Source organism: Coffea eugenioides, chromosome 6 (genome assembly GCF_003713205.1).
Source record: "Coffea eugenioides isolate CCC68of chromosome 6, Ceug_1.0, whole genome shotgun sequence".
Lineage (NCBI taxonomy): Eukaryota > Viridiplantae > Streptophyta > Magnoliopsida > Gentianales > Rubiaceae > Coffea > Coffea eugenioides.
Genome location: NC_040040.1, coordinates 39664536 through 39689437, shown reverse-complemented (window position 1 = coordinate 39689437; position 24902 = coordinate 39664536). Strand labels below are relative to the sequence as shown.

The 24902-nt window shown below is 34.6% G+C and overlaps 1 protein-coding gene across 2 annotated transcripts; it reads left to right on the top strand.

Moving 5' to 3' along the window:
* The first annotated feature begins 622 nt into the window (after positions 1 to 622).
* LOC113775314 (U3 small nucleolar RNA-associated protein 25-like) lies at positions 623 to 24505 on the top strand. 2 transcript variants are annotated; one of them, XM_027320137.1, is made up of 26 exons: positions 623 to 816; positions 2078 to 2175; positions 2242 to 2349; positions 2433 to 2592; positions 4293 to 4366; positions 5533 to 5710; positions 6547 to 6691; positions 7907 to 8030; positions 9739 to 9836; positions 10007 to 10132; positions 11182 to 11262; positions 12091 to 12272; positions 13748 to 13820; positions 15770 to 15829; positions 16033 to 16071; positions 16359 to 16447; positions 16931 to 16995; positions 17891 to 17937; positions 18967 to 19026; positions 19339 to 19410; positions 21175 to 21204; positions 21300 to 21394; positions 21540 to 21645; positions 22456 to 22518; positions 22604 to 22675; positions 23968 to 24505. In XM_027320137.1, the coding sequence occupies exons 2-26, from the start codon at positions 2145 to 2147 to the stop codon at positions 24040 to 24042; spliced, it is 2253 nt and encodes a 750-aa protein (XP_027175938.1). In that variant the 5' UTR covers positions 623 to 816; positions 2078 to 2144; the 3' UTR covers positions 24043 to 24505. The 2 variants fall into 2 exon arrangements, with proteins under 2 accessions (XP_027175938.1, XP_027175937.1); XM_027320136.1 differs by having other exon boundaries at positions 623 to 821.
* Positions 24506 to 24902: the final 397 nt, after the last annotated feature.

Here is a 24902-nt window from a genome sequence, read left to right as displayed (position 1 = left end):
TGCATATTCATCTATTGGAATTTCTTGTAAGATACAAAGTTCAAACATTTATAATAGGTACAAGTTATGACTTTTCTTCCCTATTCATATCATAGAGTAAGCATTTGATTTTCTCAAATTTAAAGTTCTTAACTTTAAAAAAAGTATCAAGGTTTTAACTGGATAAATATTAACTACTTTTTAAGTTAGAATATACAATTATTTTTATTTAATATAATTTAATTAAGAAAAAAACAAGAATAAATTTTTTTTTTTTTGCAGAAAAGGAACTAATTTGTTTTTTTTTCTTTAAAGCTTTAGTAACAATTAGTTAAATGCAAGAAAAAATAAATTATTAAAGGCACTAATTGGCTTTTTCCTTAAAGCTTTAGTAACAATTAGCTAAATGTTAAAAAATTATTATATAGTAAAAAAAGAAATTTTTTATGTAAGGAAATGTTAGTTGGAAACAATTCTAATTTTTAATGAATTCTTCTCCTGTCCAAATAAAGAATTTGGAATTTCAAATGAATTCTGTATCAATTCTATGCATTACTCAAACAAAAGAATTCTAATGTTTTGGAATTCCAATTCATAGAATTCTAATTCAATAGAATTCCAATTGTGTAGAACCAAACGCACCCTGAGGAAAAACAAGAGCAAGGGGTGGCGGCTAGAAGAAACCAGAGCCAAGGAAAAGCAGAGGAGCAAAGCTGCGAAAAAACAGAGCAAGGAAGGTTCATCTGAAGAGCTGCCGGAACCGCCGCCGCTCATAGCCGCCACCACCTCACCGAACCCACCATCATCACCTGCGAATTTTCATCAAGCAAGAGTTTTGTAAGGTGTCTTCTTCCTTCAAATTTCAGTTTTTTAAGCATGGACGCTTGAAGCTCTCTGGTGTTTTTTTTATCACAATTTCTTGGTGGACTGCCTACGTTTCTTTATCGCAATTTCTTGGTGAAAGATTACTGCTTTATTTGTTGATTCGGTTGAATTTCTGGTTTTTTTTTGACAATTTTGAGGCTAGCCGTGATTTCATTGGAGTAGGGAATCACTGAAGTTTTTAATGCCCATTTGTTGTTCGATGAATTGTCTAATTGAAAGTTCTACTTGATAGATGATTCATCTGCACTTTGCGTGTTAAGAAAATGAAAAGACAGTAAGTTCAATGTTTTGTCAAAACATAAAATCTGATTTTCATGGTAGAAAGGATAGTTTTGATCCTGAGGGGCTTGTGTGCGGCATCTGTTTCTGTTTTGCCGTTTCATATTGTCCCCTTTTGTATGAATTCAAATTAATGTGAGGAGAGGGAGTTTTTGTTTGTGGATTTCGTTGTCTATTGGAATGGCTAGTTTTGAAATTGACTTTCGGTATGGCTCTGATTGCAAAGAAGGACGGAAATGGCCGTCTGACTCTGATGTAGAACCCGTCTGGGGAAGATGAGTATTTGTTTAATTTATAATTTCAGCCCCTCCATCTTCTCCTTCTTTGTAATTTAACCCCAAATTTTTTAGGACTTCATAATTTGACCCCAAGACTTTTATAAATGCTTTCAATGGGGTCCCTGCTATAATTTCAAATTAGTCCCTGAACTTTATCTTTCCTTCAATTTTGGCCCCAAAGTTCTGGAAATCGTGATTAGGCCCTAAAAACTTTCTGATATTTGTAATTTGGTCCTTTGCAGCTTTAATTTCGCAACTCCATTGCTTGTTTGCTTCAATTAACCACCATGCTTTGTTTAAACTGCATTTAATTCATAATTTTAAGGGTTATGACCAATTGAGCTTGTGTTTGCATATTTTCTTTAATTTTCTCAATTAAAGTGATGCCTTGACCTTTTCTTTGTTTTTGGGGGGTAAATAAGTAATTTCGTTTCCTTAGGGCACCAATTCAAGGGAGGTACACTCTACCCCTTTATTTGACTTTACTTGACCCTATGTGCCCCTATGTGACTTTATGTGCTTAATTGCATGCCTTTTGAATGTTTTCATTTCATTTATTTATTTATTCGCTTTATTTGTTTTAATTTTGTATATTTATTTTAGTTCAATTTTTGTATAACACCCTTTTTTTAATTTGTGGTTTTGATTTTGTTTAGGGTTTCTCTTCTTCTTTAACTTATTAACGTCCCAGAGCTCCAACAAAGCTTGAAGAATCAAGTTTCAATGGGAAAACCAGGATTTGCAAGAAAAAGAGGTAAAATTTCCTTTAGTTTGCTTCGTAATGTTCGTTTATACTTATTAATAGGTACATCGTATATAGGATTGAAGAGAGTGAACAGTTCAAAGCCATTTAAGAAGTTCAAAAATCTGAAGCTAAATCCTGGAGCAGAAAAACTTGTACCTAAGCATCCTCTAGAAAATGACTCAGGTGAGCCAGTATTACATTTTAGTTATCTTTTAAGGATTTTTTTTGTTATTAGTGATTTTTTTTGTCTTTTTTAAATGTTCTAGAGGATTGGTCTGATGAAAATTCTGAGGCTGAATTAGAAACCAAAGAAGAAGAAGAAGTAGAAGAGGATATTGTTTTTAACAGAAAGCCAACAATGTATGACAATTTATTGAAGAGGTTGGGATCAAGTAGTCAATTAATTGCAAATGCGATTAAGCAAAGGTAGTGCTCTGGTGCTACAAAATCTGTGTCCCCCTTTTTCTTAATCTGTGAAATATACCCCCTTTTGATTGTGATCGTGAATTATTTACTTCTTGATGGTTTTATGTGTTTAAAATTTGCTGATTGACCATAGTTGATCATTTGGATAATGTCTTGATGATGATATTGGAATTTTCAATGTAGAAAGTGCTGTTTTCATTGCATTGAATGTTTGCTTGAGTTTTATAATGGCCAGTCTGGAAATAAATTCAGTGTACTCTGCGAATAAAGGAATACATGTTATAAGAGTTTGTTATGTATTACATGTTTTTATTTTTATCTGCGTAGTATGCCCCCTTTTGATTTTGCTGGTCAATTATTACATATTGATTGTTTAATGCGTTTAAAATTTGCTGATTGAACCTGTGGGACTTTCGTTGGTTTTGAAAGTCTATCATTTGTTATATGTATTACATGTTTTTATTTTTATCATACCCCCTTTTGATTTTGCGGGTTAATTATTACATATTGATGGTTTCATGCGTTTAAAATTTGCTGATTGAACCTGTGGGACTTTAGTTGGTTTTGAAAGCCTATCATTTGGAAACTGTGACTTGGATGATTGGCAATTTAATGTAGAAAGTGCTGTTTTGGTATATGTAATGCAGTGCTTGAGGTTGCTAATTGTCATTCTGGAAATAAATTTGATTTGCTCTATGGATAAAAGGAATACATGTTATAAGAGCATGTTTGAAATAGTGCTATGAGTGGAGGTTGGTGGGTTCCCAAGAACTATGGCATTGAGGTGCACTGTAGCATATTCCCCTAGTGTTTTTGGGGTTTGTTAAGTTTTCTTTTGTAAGATAATCATAATTGCTTTGTTATTGTGGAATTGAAGTGTCAAATGACATTTTTTCGGGATTTGGTTAATGTTAAAAGCATCAATTGCTTCTCCATTAATCAGTATTTTACATTGTTTGATGATCATTGGTAATGGCAAAAAATTGTAATGAAAGAGGTGGAGAAACAGATGTAGTGATGTCTTTAATCTCTTTCCCTGAAACAATAGGTGCTAATCCTTAATTTATTTTGTTTGTAAAGGTATATGAACATTTTTTCTTTGCTTATGGAAGATATATGGTTTTGTTTTCCTGGTAATCAGAGCCTGTGCTTTAACAAAGATGAAAAAAATTATGGAAAGCATAAATGAGTTACAGAGGATGGAAATTATTTCAGTAAGTTTGATTTCAAGTATCTAGTCAAACTGGTGATTAGTGTAGGGTGAACTGTTTAATGTTGATTATGAAAAATGAAAGTTAAAAAATACAAGTCCTTGAAAGCTGTTCTTGTCATGATGAGGCACGCAGATGGTTCTTGGAATAAGTTTTGTCACCGCGATAGTGTAACTGATGTGTTTCACTGCATAAGAATTGTTAGTTTTCTCATGCATAACTTTTTTCATGATTAGGAGGTCAGTCAAATCAATCATTGTTATTCTCAAAAGTTATTCTCCATGTTGCTGTAGACACTTGGCTGATTTTTTTACTATTCTAGTTGCATTGAATGAATTCATGATGTTGATTTATTTAGTCCTGTGAAAACTTACAAAAGAAAAGTGTCTCCCCTGTGAATAGAAAAAGAGAAGAAGAAACTCAATTCATGATGTCGATTTATTTAGTCTGTGAAAACTTACATAAGAAAAGTGTTTCTCCTGTGAATAGAAAAAGAGGAGAAGAAGGGAAAAGTGATACAGAAGATGATGAATCAGAAAGTGAGGTTGAAGATGACAATGAAGGTAGACAATATGCTCTTTATGAATCAGTTGTAGAATTTGTATTTTGTTGCTTCATTTGGTTACAAGGAAGTATAATGCCTTTCATTCTCTTCTCATTAAATGTAAACTTCAATGCATCACATTATTATTGTTATATCCTTTAATGCTTTTGCTGAGCCTTTGCCTAGTTGACCCGTAAGTTTACATGTTGATTATTACCTCCATCATAGATTGTACTGGGTTTCTTGGTTCCATGTTTTCAGTTAATCGGCTTGTTTATTAGTTTCAAGCACTATGATAATTTGGATAGAATGTATTGAGCACATAGTCCACTATGTTATTTAGGTGAAAACATGTGGTGATGAGCTTGCACGCTAGTTACTGTAGCTTGAAAATTTTTTAGAGCACAAGTTTTGATCATTAATGCTCACATTAGCTTACTTATGTGAAGGATTGGAATTATGCCATGTTTCAGATTCTGTGGGGGCTAAAGTGTTAAACTTGTTATATTTAAAACTGGGCATAATAATAATTTTGGAGAAAAGTTCAACTAGTATTCTTTAATCCGACTGCCTTGGGTGCATAGATGAGATGGAAAATAAAAGTTAATAATCTTTCCTTGATGTAAAATTTAAACATCTTTGCATCATCGGAGGGATAAAACACTTTTTGTGTCTTGGAATTAGTATTTTTTATTTATTGATACACATGGGTTAAAATGGATTTTTGTTCTTTTTTCCTGTACAACATGTCGAAGTCTGTTCATATATCGGAAGTTATCAAGTTAAATTGAATGGTTAGATATCATTAATTACTTGGGCACATCTTTTATCACCAAAATATTCAGTTGAAAAATTAGATAAATTTTCAAGTTATAAGCAATTGCTTATAGTCTGAAATCACCTCAGAAGCACAACTTTTCAAATAAGCAACCATAACAATACAAACAATAAAAAAAACTATGGAAGGCATGATCTTTAATTGCGCAATTGATTACTACAACCCTATCGGCGTTGCATATTTTTCCAACTAAAAAAATTAGTAATCTTGCCTAAATCTGATATGTTGATAATTTATGGTGTGGTAAGAGTAGTGATGCAATCAACTTGTTATGTCATTTTGTAATGTGAGCTGCTTGGGTAGTTGACTGTTGAATATTGATTTATTTATTTATTTTTTTGAATTAGGGAGTATTGATGAGTGTCCTAGAAGAATTGAAATGATAAATGGTGCCAAAGAAAGTGGTGTGCCGGGTTCTACAGAAAAGAGTGAAGATTCTGGATCAGATGATGGAGAGATTGGTGCCTCTGACTCAGACGAAGAACATGATTCGAGAACAAATGTTGAATCCATTACCAGCAGAAGGTATTCTTACATGACATAAATTGCATTGGTTTTTCTATTATTGCTTTTGGGATTCCATTTTTTCTTGTAAAACAAACAAAGGTGGAAAGCGAAAAGGACAAAGGTGGAAAGCGAAAAGGAAATCAGCTTATGTTTTTAAAACAGCAAGGACAAACTTTGGTTGTCTATAATCTAATTTTTATCCACCAAGGAAATGATAGATACATTATGGCACTGAAATGCAAGCATTTTGGAGTCTTTTTGTTGTCATTATCAAATTTGCTCATTGACTTCTTTTTATTCTTTCTTTGGATCATTGATCTTTATTTTGTTGCCCTTCTTAATGGAATTTGTGATGGCGTATTCATTTAATGATCATGTACCTAGTTTGACTAGTTACTGCAAAAGAGAGAGGGTATGATATGTAGGTGCTTCTTTACTGTGCATTATGCCAGTTTTGTTTTATAAATTTAAATCTCCAAGGAAAGTGATAAATTTGTTTTGAAGTTGTGCTTTTCCTATTCGAGTTTCTACGACGAGACTTTTCTTATATATATATATTTTTTGTTGTAAACTTTGCACTGTACGAGAAACCTTGTAATTTCCTAGTTTGAATGATTGCAAGGAATTTATACCTGACTAAGAAATTAATCGAACACAAGTATAGAATTTCATGGGCGATCTTTTACATGTTTTTCAATGTAGATGGTCTTTAACATTTTTAACATGTTTTCCTATTCCTTTTGGAACCAGTGCAACAACTGTTCTGCATTCTAATACGATGTTCTACCCCCACCGAAAATATACGGGACACAAGAACTGTCTATATACCTAACTTGAGGTTTCTGAACTTGTAGTACATTCAGCAGTCACTTGGAATATAAATTATCTCAAGGAGAGGTTGACAACTTATTCAAGAGGAAATGGAATTACAAATGGGAAGTTCCTGCTCTTCGTGCACCCAATTGCAAGTGGAGAGGAACTGGAGACTGTTTTTTGAAGGTAGATCTCTTTAATTATAACTGTTGGTTGATATGGTGAGTTTCTGCATGCAAAGAGCTCTAACTGTTGTAATAGTTATCGTCTTGTAATTCTGGTTCCTTTAGCCTAGTGGTTGATTGATGCGGATTTGTGTGGATCTAATAGCCCATTGTGTTTATTTACTTCAAGTTTTGGGCATACGATGCTGCAGTTGGACCCTCCCTCCCACAAGCATACAAAAAATCAGTTTCTCCTGAAGCAAAACAACTCTTTTAATATTCATGACCTGTTTTTTGTGGGTGGATAAGGAAGATTTTAGGGTAATATCCTACTATTTGGTCTTTTAGCGCCAAATACTCTTTGTTTGTTAGCACTGGGAGAGAATTTTGTAGGTTAAGTCCTGTTTGCAGTGTGGTATGGCAGTGCTTATCATTTAGAGTATCTTTGAACATCATCTATCATTGTATTTCATGATCTAGTTCTTAGATGGTGGCATGACTAAGCTCAATACATGATTTATTGCCTATGTTCATGTTGCATTAGCTGAGGATTTTATGGGAAGGTAGTCGTTTACTTTTATTCTTTTGGAGCATTTTTTTTAATGTATCATAGTTCTTGACTTTTTAAAGCCAATTTTGCCCTTATCTTTTCCACAAACATATGATCATCAACCAATATGCTTGAGCCCTGAGCTCATTTCGCTATTTATCTAGGAGTCATGAATGTTTTGAGTTCATTCATATTTCTTGTTGCATTAGTATGTTTATCTCTACAAATCATTGCAAGATAAAGATGTACAACTTGGTGTTTATAGATTAAATTTTGCTGTTATTTAACTTCACCCACTTGGTATCATCTGATCATCTTGGATAGGTTTAATTTTTTTTTTTTAAGGTAGCTTATGAAATTTAAACTATCTTCTATGCCTTTTGTTTTGATATTGGAGGAGAGTGCTTTCTCCTCTATTTACAACTTTCTTTCTTCCTTTCTGTTATGTGTTTCTGTGATTTGGTTCTGCATTCTAGTGCTGTGTGGACTGTGTAAAAATGTTACACTAGTTAGAAGTCGTTGATGTTGCAGCAAAGGGAAATTAATGGAGTCTTTATTGGTGCACCCTGCACTTTGTCTGTTGTTGCCTTTTGAGATCTTTTTGATCTCCTTTATAGACTCTATTTAAAAGGACTTGAGTATAGTTCCGAGAGTAGCAGGACAAGTAATTGATGACTGTTTATGCAGGACATTGACATGAATGAAATGTGTGGCCTGAAGCCAAGATTGTATAAGCATTGGGTAGATGTCTATCAAGGATCTGGCGGCACTGATTTTCAATCATCTGAGCAGAGATTCTTTTTCTCCATCTGTAAGTGATCTAACAAACTTGGCCACACCTTTCTGCCACTCAAACTTCTTATGTTACTTATGATTAATAGTGGTGATGGTTTTCATCAATGTGACGTTGAATTAGATTGTAGCATTTGCTGTCACCTTGGAACAGGAATTTTGTGGTGTTAACTTTTGTGTGGAACAACTTATAGCATGCTTGGCATGTTTAAAAGTGCTTATAAACCTTTAGGTCTATCCTGTTTGTTAGTTTATTTTTGTGCTGTTACTGAATTTACTTTGGCCCTATCACTTGGCACCAGAAATTGTGTATGAACCAGTGGCAGTCTGATACATGTGAAAGAATGAATCATACTTACTCTGAAGAAGAAATTCTTGTTAGCGAAATTTAGTTCTAGAAACATTCAAGGAAAATTTAACTATATTAGTTTCTATTCCTCCTAAGTTCTTCAATCATTGTGTTCAGATTTCATAATAACGAAGGCAATATGGATTTATCCACATAAATATAAAATTCTTTTTGACTCCTTCAGTTGGCTTAATTTTTGTATAATTTTCTTGAGAATTGCATTTTGCATAATTATTTATTATAGTTGCCCTTCCTGGTTGAGTTTGGTTTCTTGAGAGTCCCAAATTTATATCTCAAAAAACAAAAGTGGCTTTGTCAGGTTGTACTTTCATTCTGCACTTTGCATCAGAAACTTTTAAAGACTAGGTCTAGGGGTTGCAATGTTGTTTACAAGCAGTTGATTGGAAAAGGCTAGGTTTTTTATTACCCTGGATGACATATCTTAACAATGCTGGAATACTCAGCAAAAGACATAAGAAATTAATTGGTGTTAACGCAATTTTCTTGGTCATCTTTGTTTGGTTTAATTGGTATTGCTTCTAAATTCAATCTAATTGATGCTTGCTGTGTATTACTTCAGGTTCAATTATGTGATTCTTTAGTTGGGTTTCATTTTGCATCAAACATTGATGAACAGATTTAATGTTGACAAACTGGCATGTTATTGAGCATGTATTGCATAACAAATGTTAAAAGCATGCAGGTGTATATTTTTTACATTAAGAGTACTTTTGCTTTTCCCCTTTTTCTTTGGTAGGCGGAAAGGTGTCAATGCCCCGTGTATGTTTAGATGGTCTTCATAGTGCATTCTTTTCTTTTTTTTTTTAAAGAATGTATATTTCTGCAAACCAAATGTTTATTTATCTATTTAAAAGGCAAAGTTTAGGGGCAACTATGAGATTCCTTTTAACGTCTAAGCTGTCCATTATTTTATTCTAGGGAATCAGAGTCAACCACGAGCAAGATATATATATGCTTCTCAGTGTAGATGATATAAAATGACTGAAAACCTTGTGATTCTCTGAGATGCCTTTGGACTTTATTTTCGATTTTCTTCCATGCTTGACCCCCTTTCTGCAATTGTTTAACTTATCAAAGATCAGCAACTAGAATATAAGTTATTTAACATGAAGGGGTCCTTTTTAAAGTGCAGTTTGGGATTGAGCCTTATTATTCAGCTTATATTTGCTATAATATTTTCCCTTTTTTGTTACTCTGAGCTTATTTTGCGTTAACAATTGATAGTCAATCACTTTTTGACACATTCTAGAGAATTGAGATGATTGTTGCGTTATGATAATCTCTTGCTTGTTCAATGGGGTTATATTCATCAGTTAAAAGTTGTACATATAATCTTCCAATCACACTATTTCTGTAGGCAACAGCTATCGGGATGTATTACACCATAACAAGAAGCCTTTTTATCTTAAAGGTCAAGAGGACTCGAGTATCCTGGATGCTTATGTTTTGCACACTGTATGTATATGGTTTTATACTTGTATTTTGGTCATTACCTTTGTGTTTTGAATTGGCATTTCCTTTCCAACTTTCTCTATATGGATTTTTAATTGTTATAGCATCATTTTGTAATGAGAAGCAAAACAACATTGTGTATTTCAAACTGCTGATAAAACAGTGGTATGCAGTTAAATCATGTTTTGAGAACAAGGGATTTGATCAGTAAAAATGATGCAAAAGTGGCTGATGCTCAAGGACAAGGGGGCATTCTCAATGGTGATGGTTTCCTGGACCATGGGTTTACTCGTCCTAAGGTATTCATAGTGCTTGCTCTAGGTGTAATTCTGCACATAAGAAAGGTTATGCACAAAATTTTCTTCCATGCGTCTGTTTATTTATTCTGGTTGTCTTAATTGGCTGTTTATCTATTCCGTTCTTACTAGTCTGGTGTTGTTCTTATGATCTTTTTCCCCCTTTGTCATGTAATCAATTTATTTTTCATCTAAGTGGCTATCTTTTGCTCAATGAACAGTTACTATAAATTGGTAAACCTAATGTATGCGCAAGTTTCTCCATCTATTAGTAATTGTTAGGTAGACTTAAGGTCAGAAAGAGCTGTGCCTTCTCCTGGCAAATTTGAACTTCACTTCGTAGGCTTTCTGGTTTTGTCAATATTTGCTTTGGTGCTACCTTGCCCTTGAATTTCAAAAGTGCTGCAGTTTTCGGACCCTCTTATATCTGATACAGACAGTGACCGATGCAAGGGAATGGATATTTGAAAAGGGAAAAGATTCTGAAAGTTTGCCTTTCTTTTCACGTGAACTACTTGACACCTTTGTTAAGTGATTATCATAGAGCAGAGCTTGTTCTTGAGTTCCAAAACCAGGGTGCCAAAGATTAGAAAGTATTGATCGGAGGTGCCTGCATGGACAACTTGGCATCTCTGTTTCATCGCCAAGATCTTTCACCAATCATGTGCTACTATCTTAACCCACAAGACGTACAGATTTCCCCTACTTTTTTGGTCACTTGTAGCTGATTTATTTAGGTTAATGTAATGAACTTCTTCCTGTTAATTTTCTCACCTCGGAAGTTTATACCTACATTGTAGACACTCTATACATGTCTGAAAATCCACTTGGGAAAGAGACTAACAGGATGCAGAAGCAACTGACTCAAGTTTGAAATTAAGGGAGGATTGAAGGATGCTTAAAGTTTCTTTCATATTTGTTTTATGTGTCTGACAACTTTCTTATACATTTTAGTTTTGATGTCCTGGGCACACTCTTAAGATTCTTAATTGCTTTAATGTTGACACTTTCAGAAGATAAGCTTTTGCCCTTGTTTTTGTTTTAATTTTCAGGTCTTGATCCTTTTGCCTTTAGCAAGCATTGCATTTTGGGTAGTAAAGAGGTTGATCCAGTTAACCCCTTCAAAGCATAAGGTATTGCTGCACTGTACTAGAGCACTGGTAGGAAAGGTCAACGAGTTTTTGTGCATAAGAGCCCACTGAGGCTGGTTATCTTCTTGTTTAGCACTATTCTTGCATAACTTCTTATCGAAAACTCAAATGTATCTGTTGTGTTGTCGACAATGACTTTTCAGTCTTCTGCACTTAATACAACTTGCCTGATGGACAGTGATACTTTATGGACTGGAGCACATACATGGTCTTACGCCCGGATATGACTTTCCATTGACTTGGGCAAAAGAATGCAATGCATGTCAAGATGCACATTCGCATGCTAGTGACCAAAAAGAAAAGCCAGTCTTCTGTACGATAATTACTGATTGTGACTAAAAATTTCAACTATGCTCAAGAAGTAGGAACAACGATGGCATATATTTCTTATTGCTTCCATGGGAAGAAATTAAGGAGATTTTAATGTGTTTTTGAATGTGTGTGGTGTAATGTTCATGCTGACACGCGGGAGACTGGCAAATGGTCCTCCTAGACTGGTTATGGATCTCCATTTTTCCAACTAAACAGTAGATTCTACATGGACTGAGTAGAAGAGGAGACGAGCATTCTAAGTTCTCCAATCGCGTTCTTGTGGAGTCTGGATAATTGTGATGCTTAGAACTTAAAGGGACTAAATTGACTGTGGTAGCTGCAAATATGATGTCTTATAATCTTTGCTTCTTGTCATTATTTGGGCATTTGCATAGGTCATCTGTGTGGAGTTAATCAGTCTTTTGTTGCTATAGTTATTGATTGTCATTAAAATGAACAGTCTCTTCAATGCATTTTCTGCATTGTCCTATTCCCTAGGTTAATATTGAACACATGGATCGCTTTACTGAGGAGTTTGGGAGTGGAGGAGTTGAAAGTGAGGAGGAGGATGAGGATGTTGAGAACTCAAAAAGAAAGAAGTCCTCTAAACCTTCTGACTTTCAGTCATTGTTTGGTGGGAATAACAATGATCATTTCATGATAGGCATCAAGTATATGGGGTAAAATATCTGATCTTGACTTGTTGACTATTGAGAGATTCTTAATTATTTGACTCTGTTTGAGCAGACTTCTTTAGGGAGCTCCTTTTTCTATAGCATGTCAATTCTTACGCATTCATTGGGTGTTTTCTGAAAAGATGAATGGAGCAATGCTTGTATTTTTTTATATTGATTGTAATTTCTTGGAGAAATAAAATCATTTTGGGCTTTTGGCTGTCCGTTGTGACTAAGCCAAGTCTAACATTACAGTCATTTGTTTTCATATGTTTAGCTTTTTTCTCGTATTAAGTTGTCACTCTTCATTAACTTGATGAGGACATCTAAAGGCTGCAAAGTAATTCATGCTTTTTATCCCATTGTGCAATTTTATGGTATATGATTTAATAATGTACTGATTTGGACCAGTTGCCAAAACTATAGCAATCAGTTGAATAAGTAACCTTGAAAATTCTGACTACTCATGCTCTAACACAGTTCCCTCCATGACCCTTGGCATTGTGACAGAACTTAGTTATATGAAATTATATTCTTTAAATGTCTTTGACTGGGAAGGCTTGCATTTTAGGAGTATCGACTTTGTCATTTCTTAGTAACAAGGAAATAGATGGTTTGAAATGATTGGCTGGGTTAGCATCAAATAAAAGGAGGTTTTGAACTTTGTCAAGAGATTTCTTTTTTGGAAAGAGCTGACGGTGACTTTCTGCAGTCTAAGCATCACATGATATGTTTTGTGGGAAGTGTGTGAGTTTGTTTAATGTTTAATATAACAGGACATGATTGCATAACATGGTTCCTTTTATTTTATTTTAACATATTGGTTTGAAGCTTCTTCCTGGTTCTCAAGAAAAGTCTTCCCTATCACCATTGCTTGTGGAGGTGTTGATGGGACAGGAACTTCCATCCCTCAATTCCCCTCGGCAGGCTAAAATACTTCAACATCCAGGCATCAGACCTAATTTACCAGTAACCACTAACCACCAAAGGGCTCTTGGTGCATGCTTAGAGCGATTGGCCTAGTAGTATTGCTTTAAAAATTTACCAAGTAGTGAGTTTTAGTTCTTCTGATTGAAGTAAGGTCATTTTCATGAGTGGAAAAAATCTGCAGAGACTTCAAAAGAGATTCTTCATAAGATGAGCTAGGGAATTGTTGATAATGACAAAATGGTGATTAGGCACAATTTGAGGGTTAAGTTGGATTTATTGTTATATGTATGAATCCGAAAGAATTGTATAGTCCATTGAGAAATCATGCATACTAGTTTTTGGCTGTGAAATAACTTCTTTATTCTTTCTCTGATGCACAATAGTAATTTGTTCTGTTTTGAAATCACATATTCTTTTCAAGCTCTGGTTCCTTATTAATCGTGTTGTTCTTGAAGATTTGGAAAAGCCCTGAGGTGTCTTCATTATTCTGATTATTAAGCTTTGGTGTTTTGCTTCTAATAATATTTCTTCATTTGATTGTTTATTGGCAGGAGGAAGATCAAGTTATATGCTGATTTTTATTCCTCAGACATAATAGTTGCTTCCCCTCTTGGTTTGATCACTGTGAGTCTTTAACTGGTCACGGTGATTTGGTTCTTAATGCTATGCATACTATGCCATGTAATCTCTTTTATCTGCATCGAGCATGTTTTGAGTTTTGGATTGCTATAGGTTGAAAATCTTGCCAGTAAACTATAAACTCCTCATCATGGATTGCTTCCTTGGCTGCTTGTTTACTGTGTATTATCTTTTTGCTATCTATACTGTGTTTGTTAGCGGTGATTATGACCAGTTTTCAGATTTTTTGGAAATTTATGTAGGTTTTTAGTGTTAACCAGTTAACAAAAAATTATGTGGTTCAATTGGGCATCATAAAGAGGTGTAGTCCAATCCAATTTTTGGTCCAACTTTTAATTTTAACCAAGAAATTTTAGCAGTACAATTCAACCATCCAGTTGGCTGAGTTACTCCACATTTTTTATGTACTACAAAAAACTAATAGTCGCATTCAACGGAAATGTTTACATGACAGTAGTAAATTTAGAAGGAACTGTATAATACGTATTTAAAGGATTGATAGATTGTACTTTTATTCTGTAACTTTTTGACCTATATTTAGAGCACCTCTACCAGTTACCAGCCTTCAAGTCTTGAAATGATTTTTAGGCCTTCATTTATTTATTTGTTGTTTAGGTGTGTCATCTCTAGTCGTGGATCCACTGCCTTAGCAACTGTTATGAGGCTTGTAAACCCTCAAAAGTCCAAACCTAAACTAGGACCCAAACTGTTGCATCTAACAAGCTTAAAAAATCTGGAAGGCTAGAAACCAAGCTTTATTCAAACACATGCCCGTAAAAGAAGAGGACATTGTTCATGAAGTGCTGACTGCTGTAAGAGATGTAGTGGCGGGTTGTGGAAAATTTCCAGTAAACAAGGCAAGCTGGGAATTGGCTGTAGAGTCAGGACTACCTCTGACTTGTTTTAGATGACTAGTATTGTATAGCATAGAGTACTATTGATGCAGTAGAAATTCTACATTCTGTGTACAAGCTTACTATTCTTATCAATAAAATGTTCAATTTTGCTCTAAAAAATCATATTAGGACATTGAGGTTTGTAACGAGGTTTCAAGTATAGATCATAATATTGTGGAACAGTATGCCTTTTGAGATTGCTATCGTGGGGGTCAGAGTTAGGGCTTATTGGATTTTAAAATGCGCTCCATTTCTATGACCATCAAAACTCAACTACCTTTTCCTTTTTCCTGCAATAAAGGGAGTGGGGATTATTAACTTGCCTGTAAATTGGGTTAAAATAATCGAAGGGTTCTCTTAAAAGATCATCAGAAAAATAAGCACATGGAGTAAAGCGTACAGCCGGGAACAGGCTGTATTCAAGTGAAACCCTAGTTTTGTAGAACACAATGAAGCCCAAATTTTGTGGAACATATTCTTTCATAATAGCTAACCAATATGGCTTTGTAACATGTTCTATCATCTGGGAATTTTAAATCTAATATAAGTTGAAGTAGTTCTTGATATTCTGTTAAAGAAAAAAAGAATGCAGATCAATATATTTTAGGATAGTGCAACAAGGTGGGATTTAACAGATTTGATTAAAACCCAAAAATTGTTGTTTGGCTAGACTCCGAGAGTGGAAATCAATTCTTAGCCCTGTCAGGATTCAGTAGTGTAGTATTTTTTTTAAAGCATAAGGTGACCTTGATTTTACTGATGAGATTAGACCTCTACTTTAGTTTACTGATTGAGCTTTGAAAAACCATAATCACTAAAAGGTCTGTATTTTTTCCAAATTATGATTCAATAGAGATGGTCATTTTGTTTTCTATGGCTCAAAAATGTCATTATGACTAAAGAGAATCTTGTTTTTTGGGTTTTCAATCTCTCTCTAATTTTGGGGTGGTTTGCCGAGAACAGATGAGTTTTCAATCACCTCCTTTCTCTCTTAAAGTGTGATATGCATAATGATTTGTTCTATTTGGCAATTTACAGAAAATTGGCGCGGCAGAAGTAGAGAAAGAAAAGGATATTGATTATCTTTCCTCCATAGAGGTAAACTATTTAGTTCTAAGCCATGTAATTTCCATTTAATATTTATGTATATAAGTGTGTGTGTGTTTGGGTTTGTGTGCATTTGGGCTGAAAAGAACGTTTTATTGGTTAAACTTAATCACTACCATGATGATTCAATATTTATCTTAATAAATTCTTTAATTGTTTCGCTTCAATTAATTGAGGGCTTTTGCATCTTCCAGGTTTTGATTATTGACCACGCAGATGTCATACTAATGCAGGTGACTTTATTTTCTGGTAGAGTTTTGTTTTGTTGGTTCCTTTATTCAAGTTAAGTAGTCATTTCTCCCTTCTCCCACACTTCCCCTCCAACCGGGCTCGTATAAAAGGAGGAGAATGGATACTACTTCCCTTCCTTGTTTTAGGTGTATGGCCTTTAAGAATGAGTCCCAGCTATATAAAGTTGTTGAAACAATAATGTGGTGCCAAGCAGCTTGAAACTGATACAAAGTGCACATTTCCTAATAACTTTTTGTTTACTTTTTTGTTGTCCTCATTTGATCTGCAGAATTGGTCTCATGTGAACACAGTAGTTGAACAATTAAACCGGTTACCTGTGAAGCAGCATGGAACTGATATAATGCGCATACGACCATGGTATATTTTTATTCCTACCTTTCTCTATGGGCAAACATCCACCTTTCAATGAGCCCTATGTATTTCCTGTCATACTCGGTCTTCTTTCTGCTACATTTCCTAGCTTCTGGAATATTAATAATTTATTTTTAAATATCTGAGTCAAGGATTGTGTATTCTTGTTACTTTAATATTAGTTGATTCTAGCTGTTTTTAGGTTTTAAGTTGTTTTCAGGTTTTCTCATTTGCCTTTGACTTCTGCCTTTTTATTTTGAGCCCAAAAGGCTGATTTGTAAATGTCCTTTTCCTTTTCAAAACTTATAGGACAAATATATCTTTTATTTTCACACAACATTTGAAGGATTAACTTTTTCTTAAGCAGCTTTTGAAAAGGTAAGGCAAGCGGGAATAACTCTGTTTTGCAATAAAAATGATCATCCTTCATAACATCTGATCTCTTAAATTTGTGTGACACCACGTAAACTTTTGCTTTCTTGCTTCTAGGTACCTAGATGGACAAGCGCAATTCTATCGACAAACAATAATTCTAGGTTCTCACTTAAACCCAGGTAATTACTTGCACATTGTTAATTTCATTATGTGTAACTGTTGCTTTAAGAATAGTTGTTGCATGTATATAACATTTTATGTTTTGGACTGCCAAATGCAGTTTATGAGATGTTTGATTTGACCTCTCTAAGAGTGGATCATAAGGCCAAACGCGAAGGAAATAATTCCATTACTTCTGGATTTTGAAGAATGTTATTTTGTAACTGTAAACCTAAATCCAACATCTTAACAATAGCCTCAGCTGTTAACTAGTTCCCTTAAACAGCAATGTGGACTTTTTAGCTAAATGCTTTTTGACTCCAATTTAACCTCTGAAGATATATGTTGCACCAAGTTTATAGGATTTTCTGTTTTCTTTTCTTCTTTTTATTTATTTTTTTTTTGCGCTTTTTATAAATTTTTCTCTTCTTGATCATGCTTAATGTTGGTATGTGGGTGGGGATGAAAGTAAACTAGTACCACCTCATGCATTTAGGCCTTTCGTCCAAATAGAATAGTAAACTAACCACCTCATGCATTACCCCCACCCACAAAACAACTAGCCAATGCCCATAACAAAAAGAGAAGATAAGAAGTGCACACCCACTTTGCAGATAAAAATTATAAAAAGAAAACAAAAAGATCCTATAATGCTCCAGAGGAATCCTTTTTCTGATCCTCATCTTTATATATTACGCATGCTACTTTTACACATAAAATGTGCATTCTAAAGACTATTTTGTGCTTTCTTTGTTTTATGTGTCATAAAAGATGAACTGTTTCTTTGGATGTATGGAATTGAGACTGTTCATGCAAACCAATGCATTTGAACTTTAAAATTCCTCATAAGATACTTAGACAACAGTTGGAGCTGATAATTCTTTTGACGCTTCACTCTGCCATTCTCTTTTTCAGACATCAATTCACTGTTCAATCGGCACTGCCTTAACTACGAGGGAAAGGTTTGCCCAAATTCATAACTTTAAGTGCATGTAGATATTATTGGCATGTTTAGTTGACTATTTTGATTTTAACTATCCATGAATATTAAAAGGCCAAAACTTGTGTAGACCCAGTCTTCAAAGACCCCAATTTGGGCCATTGGGTCTTTGAAGATGGGGTCTACCCAAGTGTGAGCCCTTGCCTTATATTTGTTTACACCAACCTTGTGAAGGGAGAAGTAAATGAATACAGTTCAGTATAGTTGTAACTGAAACTTTTTTTTTATCACTTCTGCAGTCTTTCATTCTATAAATTTCATTTTCTTTCTTTTCGAACAGTTAAGCCTGAGAGTTTTGATTTGTTCAAATTGCCCACTCTAATTCTCATTTCCAGATTACTAATTTGGCAGTATTATAGCTGCTGATGCTATGGGTGGAATGCTTATCATCTTGGTGGTGAAGATATGTAGGTTAAATTTTGGGGCTCTTGCCAATGCTGGTTGCCTGCTCCAGTTGCATTATTTTTTCCCCTTAGCTCCAAAATGAAGTATCACCAATTTTGGGGAGGAATGAGGAAATTTTGGTGAAATTCCTCTGCTTGAAATTTACTTGCTATATTGGACTGAAGCGCTAACATAAGCCTAACATGAGTCTGATTTACTTTGTTTCATTTTTCTCATGCAATGCGTCTTACAAGAAGATTTTAGATTGGGAAGTGTGAGGCAAAGTGGCCAATTTTCGTCATTAAACTTCAATAATAACCTCATCCTCCTATATTAACTTTCCGTGACTAATTGCAAGAGGTCTGAAGTATGGATGCTTATGCATTTCCCTCAACTGGAAAGGAATCTCTAATATGCTTCCACCCCCATCATCCAACATGTTAGGGGCAAAACATTGCATAACTGTTTCGTGTTTTCTCTTTAAAAGGAAATGTGATTGAACATGACTTGATGGTAAATAATGTGTATGATCTTCTTGCTTAACATAAAAATAGGCTCATAGTCTATGTCCTTGTAGCAAGTTACAGTGATTGAGGTCTTTGTGCAGGTCAAGTTGGTGTGCCTTTATAAAGGTGTTCTTCCAAAAGTATTGATCCCTGTACGGCAGGTCAGTTAGTCTTCAGGGGATAGGCTTTTGCTTGTATGGTAGACCAATTATTACATGATAATATTGTTGAAAAGAAATCTTTGCTAATGACCGCAACTGCTAATTTTCCATATATACTTGTGGGTTGTAGTATTAATGTTTGTTTAAGCAAAATTTAGATGTTTAGGATTTGCTTCTTTTTTTTTTCCAGCAAGATTGCTGTTAAACTTTTATTCTGGATTACCACCTAATATTTCTTGTATATCAATCAACTCGTAGAAGAACCTTCATCTAGTCTTCTTGTTTGTTTTGTCCCTTATTTGAACATGACAGATATACGAGCGGTTTGAAGCAGACTCGATTGCAGATGCTGATGATGCTCGTTTCCAGTATTTTTGTAAGAAGGTTTGTTTGATAGCTGAATTGTCACTTTAGATGGTGCAATATATATTGACAACAAAGTTGCTGCAGCATATTATTTCCATTTGGACCTATGTAGTTTATTTTTAGATATTACAGATAATCATTCACATTGGTGACTCGTTTGCTTTGATAGAGTTGGGTCAGTGGCCAGCATTACAGTTTCAGTACAGTGCATTTTTATATCTATGTTTCCAGTTTGTCCTTTGTGAAATATACATGATCAAGAAATTGATTAGAATTTCACCAAGATGCAATGTCACGTATTCACACTTACAGCACGTTGACCAAAAAAGAGAAAAAATCCAAGTGCATGATTATATTGCAGAGGGTAGGGAAGTGGAACTTCCCTTTCTGGGTTAGATTAAGAAAATTGTAGCAAGTGGGATTATAGGTCTTTTCCCAACTCTACGGAAAACAAATGCAGGGTTAGAACTCAGATGAAGGTGTTTTCAGTATGGCAACTATGCATGCAACATAGGAAAGGAGACATGTTGGCCCAAAAAGAGATGAGATCAGTAAGAAAGCATTATCAGGCCCTCTGTAAGAATGCATTTAATCTGAATTAGAAAACATTTTGTCATGAATGCAAGAAATTTTTTATTTCCAGGGAGTATGTCCTCAATGAGCTTCCTCACTTTTCTGCTGAACTTCTGTAAATGGTGATATGAATGGTCTCTGTCTATTATCAGAAAATGTATGCAATGCATGTGCTTTCCCTAGTTGAAATAAACCTGAAACCAACTGCATTTCATAATGAGCTATTTAAAGTACCCTTAGATTGGGGAATTCTATCCAAAAGAAAAGGGAAAATAAAGTCAGGTTTCATAAGTTGGGTGCATGTAAAAATATACAGCACTTGGCATCTATCATCTTAGACAATTTGGTTTCCAATATTTCACATATAGTGTTGAACTCAACAATGTCTAAGCTTCAGTCAGTGTTGTACCAGAGACAGTTTGCATTCTCGAAGTGACTAAATAGTTGAGAGAAAAGATGAATTATCTGATGGGATCACAGTTCTGCACTCGCTCTTCGGAGTCCATATGTTGTCTTTCCTGCTTAAACAGGCAGAACTAAGTCTGAACATATCATATTGACTTCTGTTTCAATTGTGAACATGATAATCACTTGAGCTTGTAGGTGATGAAATTGAAATCAGAATAGACACCGGGAAGTTGCATACAAGAGTTTGAAAGGCATAAAAAAAAAAAAAAGAGACTACTGGAAGGAAAGGCATAGAAGGACCAGAGAGTGGTATTTTGAAACTTTCATGGTTCCAGAGATGGTAAACACTAATTGCCAATCTGAAATAACATTTAAAAGACGTTATTAGGCTTTTCAGGAGTTTTGAAAACAGAGGAGGACTATGGGACTAATATCATTGAGGGCCGAATTTCTAGACTAGATTTAGGGAATTGAAGTACAATATCAATTACATTTGTGTCATTTGCCTGTGATTGAAGCAATTCCGAAGCTTCTTTTGGATGCATCACCATCTTCTCTGCTTCATTTTGCATTCTTACTGTTTACTACCTTTGCTAACTGCATTGAAATGATCTCTGCCCCTTGTAAATTGGAGTTAAAAATTATGAATTCAGTTTATGGTATGTAATTCTACTTGACACTTAATTGAGAGGATCTTTTTGCATGGTTAAGTTAATCATAACTCTCATGGTTAGTCTTTTTCTCGGGAAGCATTGTTCTCTTATGCTAAGTTTATCCAGATGCAACTTATTCTCATTGCAGGTGTTTCCCAAAATAAAAGACTCTATCCAGGTATTTATTTCTTGTTTGAATTGGTTGATAATTTTCTGAGAACATCTGGTCTTAAGATTCATATTGAACATTTATGAACCTTTCCATTTATGCAGGGTGGAATTATGCTATGTATTAGTTCTTATTTCGAGTTTGTTCGACTCCGAAATTTTTTGAAATCTCAAGAAGCATCGTTCTGCCTTCTTGGAGAGTAAGGAGCAATCACCTTTTTCTTTATTTTTTTTATTTTTTAGATTGTGCTGGTTTAATTCACACTTTCTTCAGCACAATATTTGAGTTTGATGCAAACGGTTGACTATCTCCACGTTTGATAGCAATTTCTTTGTCCTATTTAGGTACACCAAACAAAGTGATATATCTCGTGGGCGAGTTTGGTTCTTCCAAGGACAGCGGAAAATCATGCTATACACTGAGAGAGCTCACTTCTACCACAGATACAAGGTTCTTAGTTTCTTTTTTGTCTTCTTTCTGGTGTTTCCTACTACCACCTTTATTGTACTCTTAAGTCAATTAAGATTGGTGGGCTGTAAAACTAGTTGAGAAAATAGATATTAGATCATTTATGCTGCTGCATGATTTTTTTTTTTTTTGACAACAAAACTGATGAAGAAAAGGGAGAAACCATGGTCTATTGGTGATCAATGTTATTTCTGGCACAGTGATTTGACTTTGTTTCACAGAACTTTAAAATGACGTTATCTTCTAGTTGAATTCTTAAAATTACATATGGCTAAAACGTTTACTTAAATAAGAAATAAGTGCTTTAGGATTACAAGGCTTTGCTGTATTGATGAGATATCAAAAACTGGACCTGAATTAATATAATTGATGAGAATCTTCTGGTCTATTTGTTTATAATTGCAATGATGCATAATACTGCTGATAGCAGCATCTCTCCTATGCATTTCATCCTCTTGATACTTTCATATTTGAGGCAAATTACATGTATATCCAAAAATCTAACTTTGATGTTTCAGAATTAAAGAAGGGAAATCAAGATACAAGTAGATTAGTGAAGTTTAATCTTATTTTAGAAGTCATTCTCTTAATAGTTGCCCTATATGAGTTCATGGCTTTCTCACCGTTCATAGCCATACAAACAGTGTGTTTGTCTCTAAGTTTTCTAGATTGAAATGTTGTACCCTGAGAGTTGACCTCAGAGATTAGGATTTCATTGTTTTCCTAATAGTTTTAACAAGCTTTCAGATTGAACATATGACATTATTTTGATCCTAAGTTTCTTGTGTATAGATCCGTGCTATTCAGAAATTGATCATTTATTCTCTTCCGGAGAGGAAAGAATTTTACCCTGAGGTACAATTTATTCTGTAAGCATATGTTTCCTTTTCTCCTGTCTATTGAGGAATTTTGATTGAAGTACCATTGTCGTGTATTTCAGATAGTAAATATGCTCGAAGGATCTCAAAACATGTCTTGTACCGTGCTATTTTCTCGTTTTGATCAGTTCCGGGTAAGATCTTTTCGAGCATGCACTGAAATGAAAGTGTCCCTTGAAAATTTTCTATTCTTATTCTCTCTGATAGGTTTCTTTAGAATAGACAAAGTTCATAGAGATTGAAATTTGATTAGGTCCTCCAGAGTCCTGTGAGGAAATTCTTCCCTATTTACTAGTTAAAGTGGCAACAACAACAACAAGAAGATTTGCTTCACAAAAAAAATAAATAAAAAATGCACAAACAGATTTGCTTCACAAACAAACATTTAAGGGGATAGTAATATCAAGTATGATCTCAAGTTCACAGAACTTCAGTGTAATCATGTTTCGTGGAGGACTTTCCTTGTTTTATCTTACTTTTTGTCACGTTCTTACTAGCAGTGCTTTCCAGTAATTCAACTTGAGGAATTTTGACTTGTGAGAGAACTAAACTCGAAACTCTTTATCATGGGTTGGATATGTTAAAAGACACATTTTGTGCAAAATCAGGGTATAGAAGAAAGCACTCAAGGATATTGCTTGGACTATTACTAACTTCTTTTTCCTTTTCTGATGTTAAAATTTTGATATAGAACTTTTAGTTTATTAAGCAAGTCTGACTTGTTTGAGACCAGAAATTGGAGGGCTTACTCTTGAATATTGATGCAGTAATGGTTATAGTAGACTTATCTGCATTTTGTCAAGCATCAAGCTGTACCCCCCCCCCCCCTCCCCCCCCCCCTTTTTTCTCCTCTTTTTCCCCTTTTTCGGTCAGATCTTTCTTGAACTTACCTTCTGTCACTAAGGCAAGTACCATCGTCTAGGAAACTCTCTTTGAATTTCTTGAAAGTTTCTAATTCCAATGAAGGTAATTTTCTTTCTTAATCTTGAATTGACATGACTCTCCCCTAAGAATGGCTTACACTGCATTGAGGTTGTAATCAAACCTTCTGGCTCCTTGGCTTTTATGTTGCTTAAGAATCTTGAGATTGTTCCCGTTTGGAAAGTATATTTGCTACTCAGTATTTATAGCAGTTAATTTCAAGGATCCTTCGATTTTTGAAATTGTTAGATATTTATTGGAATTGAAGGCATAGGACAATGGATGGGATTACAAATCTGTTAATTTAGTGGTCATATAGATGATAATGCCAGCTTTTCCTTCCCTTTTCTCTTACTCGTTGCCTTGGTTGTAATACTCAAAGATTATAAGCCTGTATATGCCTCCTTTTTTTTTGCTTTCTCTCTCAAATTACCTTTGTCCTTGTGTCACATGAATTTTACTTTCTTTTAAAGTTCTTGTGATGCGTACTTTTTTATGGTTTCAGCTTGAAAGAATTGTTGGTTCTGCATCTGCAAAAAGAATGATTACATCAGAGAAGGGTGTTTTTGTATTCTGTTAGAAATTCTTTAGCCGTGCCTCCAGAAATGGGAAAACAACTGCTCTATGTTACCGAATATCACACCCCTGGGGAATCACAGATGGATGATCCGTCATAGAACAACTCCTCCAATCTGTTATGGGACAGTTTTCTGCTTTGTTCTGCAGCTACGCAATGTCTCAAATACCATCAAAACTAGTTCTGGGAGAATTCTTGTACGAAATAATAACATCTGTAGCTCTTGATCTGAGAACATCCCTGATCTGATTATTCTTTGTTTCTTTTCTTTTTCTTTTGTCAGAATTAGCTATTGACCATAACTGACTGACCTTTGAAATGTACCGGTCTGATACTATTTCATTTCCTCTCTGATGAAAGTTAGGTGGTTACGTACATCCAGGGTTGATTTTCAGTTTTGGTTTTTTCGACCGATAATGTAAGCTATAAGCACAATTTTAAGGAGAACGAGAATCTCATTATGTTACTTTGCAACTCCTTTCTTTCTTCCTACGAAGAAATGCCGCCTTACATTGATTTTAGGATACAGCAATGCCACGTCTCTTGTTGAAACTGAAGTAATAGCTCCTTGTTTATCAATGGAATTTAAAGGACGATTACTGTTTTTAGTTGATATGTATGTAAAGTGGATTGGAACTTTATAGCTAGGCTAGAGATTATGAGCTAGGGTTTGAATGTAATGATCATATTAGTTGTAATAGGGATTCATGGAAATGATGTTTGGGTTTTTTCAAAAAATAAATAAGCAAATAAATAAAATTTATCTATTGCATAAACAAAAATGTTAATAAGTTCGTTGAGAACCATGTAAGGTTGAGTGGGTGGATCGAAGGTTGTGGTTTAACCTAAATAATCTTTAAACA